The 15,000-nt window shown below is 38.8% G+C and overlaps 1 protein-coding gene across 2 annotated transcripts in view; it reads right to left on the bottom strand.

Annotated features, from left to right (window-relative positions):
- Window positions 1–11,043, bottom strand: part of LOC137967956 (sacsin-like) — a 46,765-nt gene extending 35,722 nt beyond the window's left edge. Inside the window, exons 1-3 of one of the 2 annotated variants that reach the window (XM_068814558.1) lie at window positions 10,951–11,016; window positions 9,779–9,885; window positions 611–665 (exon numbers count right to left, since the gene is read on the bottom strand). In XM_068814558.1, coding sequence (XP_068670659.1) covers window position 611 — 1 coding nt within the window. In that variant the 5' untranslated portion in view covers window positions 612–665; window positions 9,779–9,885; window positions 10,951–11,016. Of the gene's footprint in view, window positions 1–610; window positions 666–9,778; window positions 9,886–10,950 lie in introns of both variants that reach the window. The other variant, XM_068814557.1, reaches the window with a different exon arrangement.
- Window positions 11,044–15,000: the final 3,957 nt, after the last annotated feature.

The following is a 15,000-nucleotide window of genomic DNA, read 5'->3' as shown; positions in this document are numbered from 1 at the left end:
TCAGACCATGGAAACAAAACATTTGGAGGCCCCATCAGTAGGGCTAACGCTTACATGGTTCATATGGGATTGAAATCTAGTACTTCACATTACACTCTATTCAGTTAATCCCGAAGGATTAGTTTGGTACACCATCATGGCCGCCATTCCTTTGTTTTGGAACACCAACATGGCCGCCGTGACGTCACATGAAAGCGCCCTGGGGGCCTTTTTCGATCTATTAAAATTCAGCTTGATAGTGAGGCAGTGAGGACAAAAACAAAGTAAAGTGGATGATATGCAAATATTTTTCACATGCATTCCAACATATTTCTATTCTTGGGTTTCACTCACGTGATCAACAGCCATGCTTTTCAACGAAAGCAAAAGAAGATGTTAGCATAATAATAGCTTTCAATTTCCGGAGGATTGGATCGGGACACTAACATGGCCGCCATTTCATTGTTTGGGGACACCGACATGGCGGCCGTGACGTCATGTGAAATCCAAGAATTGCTTCACGGTCCTCAATCCCTCACCATCAAGGTGAATATTTCATATTTCGAAAATGGCCTATTGTTATTCGTGCGTTTCCGTTGACCGTAAGGATAAAAGGGATTGATATACTTACTCAGGACACACTGACGTTTTTGATAGTCTCAGTGTCCTCGGGTGATCATGACATTCTAAGAAAGAAAAAAACAAAAATATTAATCATATTACACTATAGTATGTTGATTTTCACGGGAGCCGGACAAACATGGAAATGTTTGAATGGAAATGAGTTGTCAAAGCAATCCGAAGAATTGCCTTGCCAACGCAATGCGTCCTTTGAAAAAAGAGTGTACTTTTATCGCTAAGTGAATGGCAAAGACAGTTGTCCTTAATTAATGGAACACTCGAACTCTATTCTATTGTTACATACAAATCTTCCGAAAAACTGAGACGATGGCAAAAGTCACTACGAGAAGAAGGAAGGGAGAGGAAAAAATAAACACGTTATTTACCAGGGTCGGTCCGTATATAGCGAAAAACGGTGACCTGGGTCACCGTTTTTCGATATACGGACCTCTCAGCTTATTTTCAAATAAATAATTGTCCCTCAAATAAGCATATACACAATGAACGAGTTAATAAGGAAACAAAGCGAAAGCTAAGCCATCTTTGCAGAGGACAGTTTAGAATACGTACATGGAAGGCTTAGGGGGTGTTTACATGAGAAATCTCGCACCGGCGAGAGTTTCTCACCGGGGTGACTTCTTGATACCGCGTTTACATGATGACGGGGTGAATTCGCTTCGTGTTTAGGTGAAGGGACACCACGTATCGATAAAATACAAGCGTGAATCCAAATTGCAAATATGGCGTCTATCACGAAAAGTACGCATGTGCTACCCGTTCCAGCCCACCGGAGCCCGATTTCACACCGGGATGAGTGGTCGTTCCTTGTTTACATGATATCGTTGCGAGATTTCACGCCGGAACGAAACTTTCGCACCCGTGCAGCAACCGGAGTGAACTCGAGCGGTGTGAGTCGCCCCAGCATGACTTTTTTCGGTGATATCATGTAAACAAATACAGAGCTAAGAGTGGGGAACCGGAGTGAGCTTGAGCCGGTACCCCGGTGCCCCGCTATCATGTAAGTACCCCCTTAGTTGAAACTATTCTATGAATAAATAGGTGATTTCTCTCGAGTAATCGACAAGAGTCAGATTTTTCTCTTTTTTTTTTTACAGCAGCATTCATTTGCACAAATGTGAATACTTGAGTTATGAGTTGCTAAAGTAATATCGCGTGGCTCATATTATAAGTGGTGGCATCACATCGCCTGGTGATGTAGGTCATGACCAAGTTTTGTATTAATAGCCAAGGCTATGCCGTGCCCAAGAGCGAGGAAATAACTCATTTTTCAGATCTCTTACAGTATAATAAGCTTTTCGGCCGCCGAAATTTGGTTTTTCTGTGCTCAAAACATCCGAGACAGCGGCATGTTTGTTGGACATGTTCCTAGTAGTCATCTTGCATTAGCTGCCTAGGCTTCAGGCTCAGAGAGAAGGCTGCGCACTTAAAAGACAGAAGTTTGTTGACCGAAAAATCGTAAGCTAAATGTTATATTTTTCAACCCAAGTTGCCTTTTTTGCGAAGTGACGTTTAAGAGTCATTAATGGGTGAATGCCATGATTTTTTTGTTTTATTATTATCATTATCATTATTATTATCATTATCATTATCATTATCATTATCATTACCATTACCATTATCATTATCATTATCATTACCATTACCATTACCATTACCATTATCATTACCATTACCATTACCATTACCATTATCATTATCATTACCATTACCATTACCATTACCATTACAATTACCATTACCATTATCATTATCATTATCATCACCATTACCATTACCATTACCATTACCATTACCATTACAATTACCATTATCATTATCATACCATTACCATTACCATTATCATTACCATTACCATTATTACCATTACCATTTCCATTACCATTACCATTACAATTACCATTATCATTATCATACCATTACCATTACCATTATCATTACCATTACCATTATTACCATTACCATTTCCATTACCATTACCATTACCATTACCATTATTACCATTACCATTACCATTACCATTATCATTACCATTACCATCACAATTACCGTTATCATTATCATTACCATTACCATTACCATTACCATTATCATCATTATCATTATCATTACCATTACCATTACCATTATCATTACCATTACCATTATCATTATCATTATTATTATTATTATTGCTTTGATGATCCATACGATGTTTTTGAAATTCATATTTAATCAATACATGTTTCGGATGAAACATCATCCATCGTCAGTTGACAAATGAGAAATAAACTAAAGTTGAGCAATAAATAGTGTAACAAAGTGAGATATAACATGAATAATTAAGGATGAAGGCGAGAACAGAATAAAAACACCCAACCACGAAACAAAACAGAAAAAACCAAACTGTTTAGGCTAAGAAAATTCTCGACTCTGCTTCCACACGTTTCCAATTGAAAATCAAAGAAGCCATGCACATCCTTTGGGAGCAGCCATCTTTAAATTCCCAAGTCAAACATCTTAATTTATCCCTTTCATACTAATTAGTTTCTTTTCTTAGCCTAAACAGTTTGGTTTTTTCTGTTTTGTTTCGTGGTTGGGTGTTTTTATTCTGTTCTCGCCTTCATCCTTAATTATTCATGTTATATCTCACTTTGTTACACTATTTATTGCTCAACTTTAGTTTATTTCTCATTTGTCAACTGACGATGGATGATGTTTCATCCGAAACATGTATTGATTAAATATGAATTTCAAAAACATCGTATGGATCATCAAAGCGATATCTTACTTCGTGCTGCTAAGAAGTTTTGGTATTATTATTATTATTATTATTATTATTATTATTATTATTATTATTATTATTATTATTATTATTATTATTATCGTTTTATTTTCCGTGTCGGTAAAAGTCTCACTTGTCACTCCCCTGCTAAGTGGTGCCTTTGTGCATAGAGTCTTCTGCACGTATTTTCTTAGGATAGAGAGGGTAGTGAAATGAGTAGATTTCCCTGGTGGACACAGTAGCATATTTAATTAACCTGCAATGTCGTCGAAGTCATCGAAACCCAAATGGCGTTTTGGTGGATCTTTAAGCAAAAGATACCTCTATGGAGCTCAAGAATGGAACGTGAATTGGATAAACAAGACAGTCGGTGAAAAATAAATATCTGGAATTTTAAAAGCGACGAGTGATGGACTTCGACAACAATCTTTCGCCCGTCGAGTCGTAATCAAAGTGAGTTGTATTTCTTACATTTTACTAAGTGTGGTGTTATTTGTACAACACTGAAACCAAATGGAAAATTATCTGGAAACTTTTGGATTTCACAAAGACAGAGAAGTAATCAAACAACTTAAGTGGATCTGTGATCTCTGTTGTCTGGTGATTTGTACTTATTTGTACTCAACTCTGCAGACTTGCGGTAACAATTGGAAATTTCACCTTTTAATATTCAACGTCGTCGAAGTCATTGAAACCCAAATAGCGTTTTGGTGGATCTTTAAGCAAAATATGCCTCTATGGAGCTCAAGAATGGAAAGTTAATCGGATTAACAATACATGCGGTGAAAAATAAATATCTGGAATTTTAAAAGCGACTAGTAATGGTCTTCGACAACAATTGCATTTTTCGTGTTGGATATCAAGTGAGCTTTGTTTCTAGTACTTTACTAACTTATTGTTATGTATAACACTGAAACCAACTGACAATTGGCAACTGGAATTGAACGCCTTGAAGGCATCTGCGTTTACTGAAGTCGCAGTCAGTTGTCTGGCAATTTACATTATTTTGCACTCAACTATGCACAGTCTTCAGGTAACAAAATAATTGAAATGTGACAGCGAAGAATTATTTAAAAGAAAGCTTGTCTGTTTTGTGCTTTAACGGAAAAGGTTCTTCAGAAAAGGGTTTGATCTCAACTGTCAGAAATTTATTTAACTGAATATTCTTTGTGACACGGATTGTGTTTCTTGTTATATTTAATTTGTGCTCAACTCTGCACAGTCTTCAGGTAAAAAAATAATAATAATTGGAAATGTGACAGCCAAGAATTATTTGAATGAAAGCTTGTTGTCTATTTGTGCTTCATTATTCAAGGAAAAGGTTCTTCAGGAAAGGGTTTAATTCCGAAATTTTATTTTACTGCGTATGGTAATTTGAAACGATTGGGTATCTTGTTTTCACGCACGCAATGAAATAGGAAGGGTTTTTTTTTCCTCTAATAGCAATTATTTTGTTGTTTCAATAACGTTTTTCTGGGAAAGGTTTTTGTAAAATTTCTAGCCTTTGTAAATTTATCATGTTGGGTAATATTCGAGCTTAACAAATTTGCATACGGCTGTCGCCACATGGCCAGTAACCGGTCAAGGTCTTATATAGACTAAATGACCGGCACTGAGAATTAATAACGTTTCTGTGAAATAAAGCAACGTAAAAACACATCACAATACGAGACCTCAAACAGAGTCGAACCCGGGTCACCCACACGTCAAGCCATAGAAATGACCCCTGAGCCGCGAGGCCAGTTGCCAGCTGACGGAGTTTTTAAGGTATATTTATTCCACAAGGGCGCGTTGAATATGAGAGGATTGAGAGCGAACAAGGCGCGTAGCGCATTCCTAGACCATATTAGGTACAGCAGGTATATGAAACGATAGCCTGTGTATATCCGTGGTTCAGTTTGCAATAAATCATGTTACCATTGCTATTATTTGAATGCTAACCACAGAGAGCTAACCGAAGCGCTTTTCAGGCTAACCGGAGTGCTTTTTAGGCTAACCGCGGGAATGCTGGTCAGGCTAAGCAGAGTGCTTTTTAGGCCTAATCGATAAAAAGGTTTTGACTGCCGGTCATTCAATGTTAACACCTTGACCGTTTACCGGTCATATAGCCAGATCGACTAAAAAAAACACTAAAAAGTAACTCTAACCGATGTTCTTCAGTTCAAAGTGATTGCATTTCAATGGTCGCCCATTAAATGAAACGGCGCAAGAGTCAAATGGTGACAATCAAAAAACTTTTCTGTTAATCTCCGTCTGGAGCTCATCTAGGGGAGCCTCTATCCCCACTACTTCCTTGAATCACCCTTTCCTGAATAAATATCACATTTTCCTTGACGCTGAGATAGCTTTGTTTTGATTGGCTTTTACAAAAGTGGGCGTGCTGAATCTCCCAAGAGAGGCGCTCTATAAATAAAACTACTAGAGAAAGGGTTGACTGCTAGGACAAGTATGGGATAGAAGCTCCCCTTGATGAGCTCCTGTATCGGAACAGATAGAAAAATGACCCGTTAAAATAATATTAAGCGCCACCGTCAAATAAGCGCCGCGCTTAAGGCGCGAAAAATTAAATACGCGCCGCGCCGTTTATTGGAGTAAATACGGCATACCTCTTCAAGCCCCCTAAAATTCATGAGGATTATAGGGTCGCTTCGTTTCCCCTGAATCGACGGCCACGTGAAAAAAGCAGTTGATATCACGTGAAAAGACTTTTTAGAATATCGAATAACGAAATAAAAGTTTAAGGGCTTCAGGATATGTTATTTTGTGCGCTACAATAGGTCAGCACAGGGTGGCGCGATGTTAAAAACAACACCTCTTTCGGATTTTAAAGTGGTACAAGCTTCTTTACTTTACTTTACTTTACTTTACTTTACTTTACTTTACTTTACTTTACGTTACTTTACGTTACGTTACGTTACTTTTGCTTCGTAGGTTATTTTAATTTTTGGTTGCGCTTAATACAAAAAAACTAAAGTAGGCTAGAACATGCAGGTATAAATGTGGCGAAACGAAGGAAAAGCTTACTCACAATTGCAGCAGATGGTCTACAATACGTTAGTTCCCGGTTCTCGAGGGATTAGTTGATTGGAACCTGCTACATTTCACCTATAGTTGCTGTCATTTGCATGCATTTGAATATATGAATTGCTAATAATACACCTTGATAACATTAAAGGGACACTGTCAGGGTTTTCGAATCGAAACTTGAAAACATCGGGCTCATATTTTCAAGTCTGGAAAGGTGCGGACAATATGAAGGCCGCTGTTGCATGCAGAATTTTAAACACTCAGCGCACAAATAGTGATTCAATCTCCTCAAGAAAGCAAATTTAAAGCAGAGCAGTAAAAATACCAATACAGCATCTATAATGGACTCGATTGATCAGCCGTTTTGAGCGTTCGCGTTCCTCCTCGCACACTACGGCTGGATCACTAGTCCAGCCAATTGTATTTTCCACCAATCAGAAAGTCGCCTGCCTAACAAGTACGAAACACAATTGGATGAATACAAAATAAAATTGCAACGGGTGCCACTTCCCGGGCAAACGACGCAGACCAGTGATCCAGCCGTTCGTTGACCTCGTTGGGAGGAGGATGTTAACCTCACTCCCAAAACGGCTGGAAATTGTGCCTACATCTAGGACTACAATTAAGAGAAACTTTTTAAGGCGTGAATTCATGAGAAATTCGACGTATGGTGTGATCGAAGTTAAGCAGTTTCACTATTTAGTGATAAGGATGGAAGTCCATCTTCGTGGCTCATTTCTAGATAGTCGCCTAAATGTCAGAGACCTCCACATCATCGTTCGTTAATAAACGTTTACGCATAAAGGTGCAGGTATTGACATTATAAATTTCTATAGCATTCTAGAATTGCTCTAGTCAGAAGGGCTCTATATAGTGCGTGATTAACTATGAAATTAAAATGCTCTGGCATTAGAAAGAATTCGTAAATCACCAGCCGCAGGCGAGTGATTTACGAATTCTTCGAGTGTTCTTCCAACATTCCAAGTGGTTTATCATGCCTATAAACAATAGAAACTTGTGGTCCATTGCTTTTATGTAATAATTCAGAAGCCATGCGATTTTTCCATGAGTTTACTGGCACAATAAAACATAGCTGATTGACCAATCAGAGAGCGCGCATTGATTTGGTTATAATATAAATACTGATAACCGCTGTAATCTTTATAATACGTTTGGCAATATTTCTGTGTGAGCGCTTTGTACTGCCGACAGTGTTTCCGGTCACACTTCAATGAATTCAACTTAAAGTGAACAAACATGGCACGATATTTGTGTTCGCTTTTACTTATTGGACTACAAATCCGCGATAATAGATAATTATGCATTTTATTGCTTTTCGGTAACCGTATAAAGTCTAGACTTACACAGAACAAGCAAAAAATTAAGAGTCTGTTACAGACAACCGACCCCTTTTGAAAGAAAACAGGGAGTATCTTTTTCAGCGCCCAACGCACGAGCCTTTAGGGGGACCTGGGGGTCTCAGGTCAGGAAATTTTGCAAATTTTGTTTCTCTCAAGTGGCCCTGATCGTGGCCCTGGAGCCCTGATCGTTTCTAGCTGTGGAGCCCGGAGCCCTGAAAGTTTTGCTATGGAGCCCAGAGCCCAAATATTTAAATCCAATCATTTTTAGTACTCAGTCCTCATTGCTTTTGTTTGCCGACCGCTAGTAAATGGTATCTAGAGAGGGGAAAGTGCAACAGATGATAGAAACATGCATTCTTTTTGTCATTTGTCCGGTGTGTACTGCAATTATTGCATTCTGATTGTGCTTCTTTGTTTTGTGAAGTCAAGTTGGTTACCCTCGTATTTAATTTTAAGTCTTTTTTAAATAAAATAAATCGGAAAAAATAAATAAATCTAAATAAATCCGTTTTTTTAATCTAAACACTTAACGCAGACTCTCACGCTGGATTAAAGCGTCAGCTACGTATTGCACTCCTTGATTTTCAAATTATGTTTGAAACGTACAGGTTAAACAGTTGCTAACTTGCTCTCAAGAAAATATAACGTTCTGCAGCTTTCGATATTGCCAGTCATACTTGTATGTAGGACGAGTGTCGTATATTGACCAATTATGGCCTACAGGTAGCTCACGGCGAGTTCTCCCTGTAGCTCAGTGCTTAGGCTGGACTCCCTTCTGGGACTCAAATGTTTGTTCATTGTCCAACGCTTGTGACAAACTGAATCACATCTTTCATATCATCTTTTACGTCCTATCTTTTATGTTCCGTGTCTCGGTCATCGAATTAAGAGAATTAACAGAATTAAGACACGCAAGAATAAAAAGTCATTAGTTTTTATTTGAGATTTATCAGCTAATTTTCATTGTAAAGTAGTATGTTTCTTTGCAGCAATTTTGAATGCCAAATGTTTTGGCTACCTCATTTAAACCGTGCTTTATGGCCAAATAATTCTTGAACTCGGGATGTCACAGTTCCATCACGTTTTAACATAAAGCTCCAGCGGTGGGCAGGCCTTTTCCCTTCCAAGTTTGTAAAAGCACGCTGTTGCATCAAGCAAATTTTCTCTCAGTTCTCGAGATGTGCTTATTTGAACTTCCTCTGCCTGTCTTGTCGACATAACAGGATTCGAAGCGCTTTTTAATTCTAAACTCGCTGAAAAGTTAGAGAAAAAACACAGCAAGCCGGCGCAGACGGATGACACAAATGACAGGCTGCTGGTAACGGGCAAAGTCGGCAAACGGCAGCAAGAATGACCACGTGACCATTGTTTTCCCACCATTAATCAGATTAATTACGTTTTCGGTTTACCCTAGTAAAGAAAGGCTAAAGAAAGATGGAAAAACGTCGAATTTTGTTTTCCGTTTATTCCCTGATTTCATTTTGGGTGAAAATTGGGACTACAGTCTACTAGTCAACAGTGGAGCCCTATGGAGCCCTGGAGCCCCGCTTTTTTAGGCCCGGAGCCCTGGAGCCCTCAACCCCTTTGGGACCCTGATTGTTGGATAGAAAGTGTAAAACGTAAAATTTTACACTCAGATCGCAAAAATATATTAAGATAAGCATTATTTTCCTTTTTTTTCAGAATTTCATGATAAATCGGGAGAGTCTGATAAGAATCGGGAGACTCCCTACCTCCAGCCGATCTCCTAGGGGAGTCTGCGGGAATGCTCACCCAGAAAATTTTGAAATCTAGAAGCTTGGAAATACGATTTCTAGCTTTCTGGGCATCAAAATGAACTAAGGTGATGACAACTGAAATATTTTATGAACAAAAGGAACAGTATTTTTAATTTTTCAAGACTTTTACTTCATTCAAAAGCAATGTAAGAGCTAGTAAAAATACAAAATTATTTATGAGGGAACAATATCTAGAAGTAAAAGAAGAAGTAAAAATTTATTCGAAATACCTTTTCTAAGGAAAGAATATAAACAATTCAGTCTGGCCACGCTTGGCCACCATCTTTGTGACCCAGCAGACGTAAAAGCGGGACAAACGTTTCTAACGATGATACCCCTGAAAACAGCAGAAAGCTTTTTGGTCGCAATTGATCGCGAAAACACGCAAGACGAATAAACGTCGCCGGCTTCTATTGAAGCTCTGGGTATATCTCTTCGTGCTTCGATACACCCACTAAAATTTCCGGGAATTGACGACCGCGTACACAAACAGTTGACACCCCGTGAATTCTCAGAATATCGAATACCTTCATCACACTTCCGCTCGCAAGAGTTGAACTAAAATGTGAATATTAATCGAGACATCGATTTTCCGATTTCAATCCTTCAAAAACAATTTGAGTGGTTAGACAACTTGATCTACCACAATTAGCTACAGTTTTTCTGCTAGCCATAGCCTCTTTTTCCTCGCAGTAATAAATCTCGTCATATACAGTGCGCGTATATTAAGCTCAGGTTAATAAACCCGCAACCTTAAGTATGATGTGACAGTGTTTCGATAAAAATAACATGGTCAGCCGTAGAAGCTGTGTATTTAAAAGTACTAGAAGGTCTTATAGAAATTTTAAGCTTTAATCATGAAGATTTGTTTTGGTTCTCCGCTCGTAATATTTACAATGCCTCGCAAGATAGAAAACACTTGTCATACGTAAAATCTCTTGAATTCAAATCTCAGAAAATCGCCAACATCTCGATAGCACTGATGACCAGAAGCATCTCGACGAAGAAATCGCCAAGGATGCAAGTTCATGCTTAAAAATGTTAATCAGCTTCGGCATTTTTATGAACAAGCATTTTTCGAGCGTGAAAGGAAGTGAATGATCTCTCAAACCGATTTCAGCGTTTCATAAGATTGTGCGAGTTGACGATCTTCACATTCTTCAAGAGTTCTTCCACCAGGTTAGGCTTAGTAGCCCGTGCACGAGTGAAAGCACCTTTTTAACATCAAATTAGGATTCATAAAGTGAGTTCACAGGTGATCGATAACGACTAATCTTGACTATAAATTTCGATGAAACTAGCAATTTTATCAGTCATGCGATGTATTAATTAAAAGATATGGCACAATGTTCTTCAACGAAGCGGACGAATAAACTTTTGAAGAACTGATGAACTGACTTACCAAAACCACTGAATTTGGAGGAGCTCACTGTTGATGTATATACTTTTAAGCGACGAAACGCCGTCTAAATTCAAGAAGATTATTCAACCGTTCGCTTTCCAGGAATCGATGACCACGTGAACAAACAGTGAAATCACGTGAAAAGATTACCCTGAATAATTGCACACATGCGTCACACTTCCGCTCCAAGACTGCAAATTTGATTGCTTCGATTATTATATTTATGTCATTTAGCTATATATTTTTTGTTTCGTTTCCTCACAAACGAAACGTACCGGTATCTCTTTTGGCTTCAGAGAGAACTGTAATCTACAACTTGCGAGCACCTGAACCTTAACTATCGCAAATCATAAGCTGACAAACACAAAAGCAAAGAAAATGGAACATAAACAAAATTTTTGCATAGGAAGTTTCGACAATCTGAATGGGAGGGTCAAAGTTTTTTGAACCCTTCAAAAGGGAGGGCCATGAAAAAAATAGACAGCAAAAGAAGTAGGCTCACAAGAAATTAAGCCGTTGTGACCATCAAAGAATGCTTAAAAAATATGTTATAACACGAATACAAACCAGATACAGTATGAAAATCATCATCATTATCATCATCAGGGCTAAATTCACTCCTGGCGGAGGAAACCCTCCCTGGATTAATCCCACAGGTATCTGTGCTTAGCTAATCTTGACCATGCAGCTCCAATACAATACAATACAACTTTTATTTATACACGATATTAAATTCAAAGCTAAAAGCTTGTGGGGTTGTGTACAAAATTTCAAATTAGTGATAAAAATACGAAAAGTTATAAAAACTACAAGGAAGGGAATAAAATAAAATCATTCATAATAACATCGGCACTTTTAAAAAAAAATCAAGAGGACAATTAAAAATATACGAAATTCACAGATCTATTGTTGATTATTTGGAAGGCTAAAACGTTGATTTCATGAACCACCAAAGGCGTTCCAGAGGACAGCCCCTCTATAGGCAATGGAGTTTTGACCTTATTTTGACGCAAAACTCTGAGGTATCAACTCATTCTTCATTCTTGAAACAGATCTGTTGCTGTGGGATATCAATTGTTCAGCTAAAGCTTGTAGAAGAATACCATAGAAACCTTTGTAAAAGAGCTAAATTATAATAGAAAGTTTATATTGATGCAATAAGGTGTACAGTAGCTAAAACGTCAACTGTTGGCACGTCCAATGGAAAACCAAAAATGATCCTCGCAGCACGGCACTGTTGTCTTTCCAATGTCTTAAATAACTCCGTCTGACTTACACTCCCCCACACTGGCAACGCGTACGTAATGGATGGCTTGATAACCTTCAGATAAAACGACTCGCACACAAGGCTGGGAAGAAACTTGGATTTCTTCAGGGGGCTCAATTTATTTGCGAAATTTTAATGACTTCTTACAGATGAGATATCCAGCTCAGATTTTGATTTAAAGTAATACCCAGAAGTCTGGTCTTAGCCTTATATGACCTTATATTCTATGATAGACTTCGGTAGAAATGACAGGCAGCGGACTTCTCAGCCGAGCTTTGGAGAGTAACATTACCTCGCATTGCCGGGATGAGTGGTTAAGTGGTTTTTTTTTTTTTACACCAGGTAAAAAATTCTTCAAGTGCACAACTTAGCAGATTACAAGCTACGTCTTGTGTGGAACCGATGCAGAAAACCGTAGTGTCCTTAGCGTACATGTACGTATCTCCAGATATACTACATGAAGGTAAATCGCTTATGAACAACGTAAACAAAGTAGGGCCTAAAACCGAAGCCTGTGGAACTCCACACCTAAGTTGCATTTTCAAAGATTCCTTACCATATATTTATCACTTAAACTACTTTCTATCCAACAGATAATTCTTCATCCAGGCGTAGATTTGACCATCGATACCAAACTGCCTGTGTAATTTCTCCAACAGGTGCGAGTGAGATACACTGCACAAAAGCTTTCTTGAAGTCTACGAACGCGACGGCAACTATGAGGCCGCTATCAACAAACCTCCTACACTTCACTTTAAGTTGAACAAAAAGTAGTTCATTGGAGCGAGCTTTTCTTTAAGCCCACTAATTTGGAGTTATTACGTTATTCAGTACTTGTCACGTGATCGACAATGGTTGTGTTGATTTCAGTTTCGAGCAGCTTACTAGGAACAGAGAGGAAAGAAACCGGTCGATAATTCCCTGGATCGGTGGGGTCGTCCTTTTTGAAAATAAGAGACACCCTTGCTAGTTTTCAACTTTCATTCACAATTTCATGGTCGAAGTTCCATCTAAACTGAAAGACTCGTCAGATGTGGGCTCAGTGCTTGGCTGGCTAGTTTCAAAAGTTCTGGACAAATACCATCGGGGTCGGTAGCTTTGGTGGATTTAATTAGCTTAATTCTGTTAATTTGCCGCAAAACGTTATCTTCCGTCGACTTAACTTCAGAAAGTGATGGCTCGCTTTTCGACTGCGATAGCGAATCAGAAGACAATAACGGCGCAATTGAAGGTGGGAGATCAAGCCCCAATTTCTCACCAATCGAAGCAAAGAAGATTTGCATCAAACAAGCTTTATCGTCGTCCTTCACAACAAGGTGACCAGACCCCGTTTTCGGTGGATCAATAACAGTTTTCTGCTTCGGTGCAGTGGCTTTTCCCACTAGATTCCAATATGCCTTGCAAAGGATTTTAGGATGATTTTCAGGGTAGGGTCAAGACATTTCAATCCCTCACCTAGGGAGGATCATTTTATTTTGGCCGCTTTACTGAAAATCCCCCCCCCCCCCCTCCCCCTTCTAATTTCGGACAAGTCCTTTACTTTTTTTTTTTTTTTTTTTTTTTTTGCGAAGATAGCCTTCTTTAATTTGCCCCCAGCCGGTTTAAGCGAAGGAATAGATACAGACAGATTATTAAATGTCCTCCTGGTTTCCACTCTCCTGCTAAATTCGCCTGTGTGTTACGGCTTTCTATACAGCCCTGATTTGCAATAGCTCGTCACGGAAAGACACCCTAAAGGTCTATACGGCACTGACATTTAAAAACAAGACGTAATGAGAGTAACGCACTCATTTCCAATAGCGTTGGATTTGACATAATGCATTTTCTTGTTCTTACCATGGGACATAGCGCTCGTATTTTATCAGGACCAAAAATCAAAGGAATGGGAGAGGGGTTCCAACTATCTTGTCTCAACACACTCTTCGATCTATCAAGTTTCCTCTTTCCTCAGTCCTGCCACAAAACAGACCTGTTTCGGTAGATGTGCGGTGCGGTCCATGGAATGGCGCATGGTACAGGCAAGGAAAAGATGAAGTAAACAATTTGTTTATTCTAAAAGATATTCAAGAAGCGGTACTTTTTCGGAAATTGAAAGCTATTGATTGCTCTGATTAACAGTTGAAATGGTTTAGCAACACAACGACAATGGCGAAAAAAACTTGAAATGCCTTCCTAAACCCTCCTCTGCTAGGAAAGCTCATCTAGTAACCTCTTGGACACTTTCTTAATGCTGAAAGCTTTGATCAGACAACTGTATCTACAAAGACGCCAGAGAGAGCATTTTTTTAATGGTTGAGCATCAAGTGTTTCTGTGAGAGGGGTCTCAGAGGAATCTGATATACCCACCTCCATACAAAATAGTGCTTGTCAAGTGGCCAGATTTCTTTCACATCCGAAAGAAATGAAATTGGAATACATGAAATATCAAGTATTTGAAATGCGGAATGAATATGAAATGAAAGTTGGAAAGATCGTCGCAGTTAGACAAGAAAAACAAGCAATGGCAAGTATAAGCATGATCTTCGAAACATTAACTCCCTGATTTTTTGTCCATTCCACAGTTCAAACATACGACCATTCATATCTCGTAAATTCATTCCATTCACAACGTGAACCTGCAAAATGACCAGTTCCTAGCTCTGAGTTGGCACAGCAAGAGTACCATAATTGTACGGTCGTGAGCTCGAAACCAGTTCAAGCCTAACTGTTGTTCAGCTAGCTGCGTCGAACGTCCAAACTTCCACCGGCCGCATTTCATAACACACAGCCTCAGGGAAGACGAT

Source organism: Montipora foliosa, chromosome 8 (genome assembly GCF_036669935.1).
Source record: "Montipora foliosa isolate CH-2021 chromosome 8, ASM3666993v2, whole genome shotgun sequence".
Classification (NCBI taxonomy): domain Eukaryota; kingdom Metazoa; phylum Cnidaria; class Anthozoa; order Scleractinia; family Acroporidae; genus Montipora; species Montipora foliosa.
This window is presented reverse-complemented; position numbering and strand designations above follow the sequence as displayed.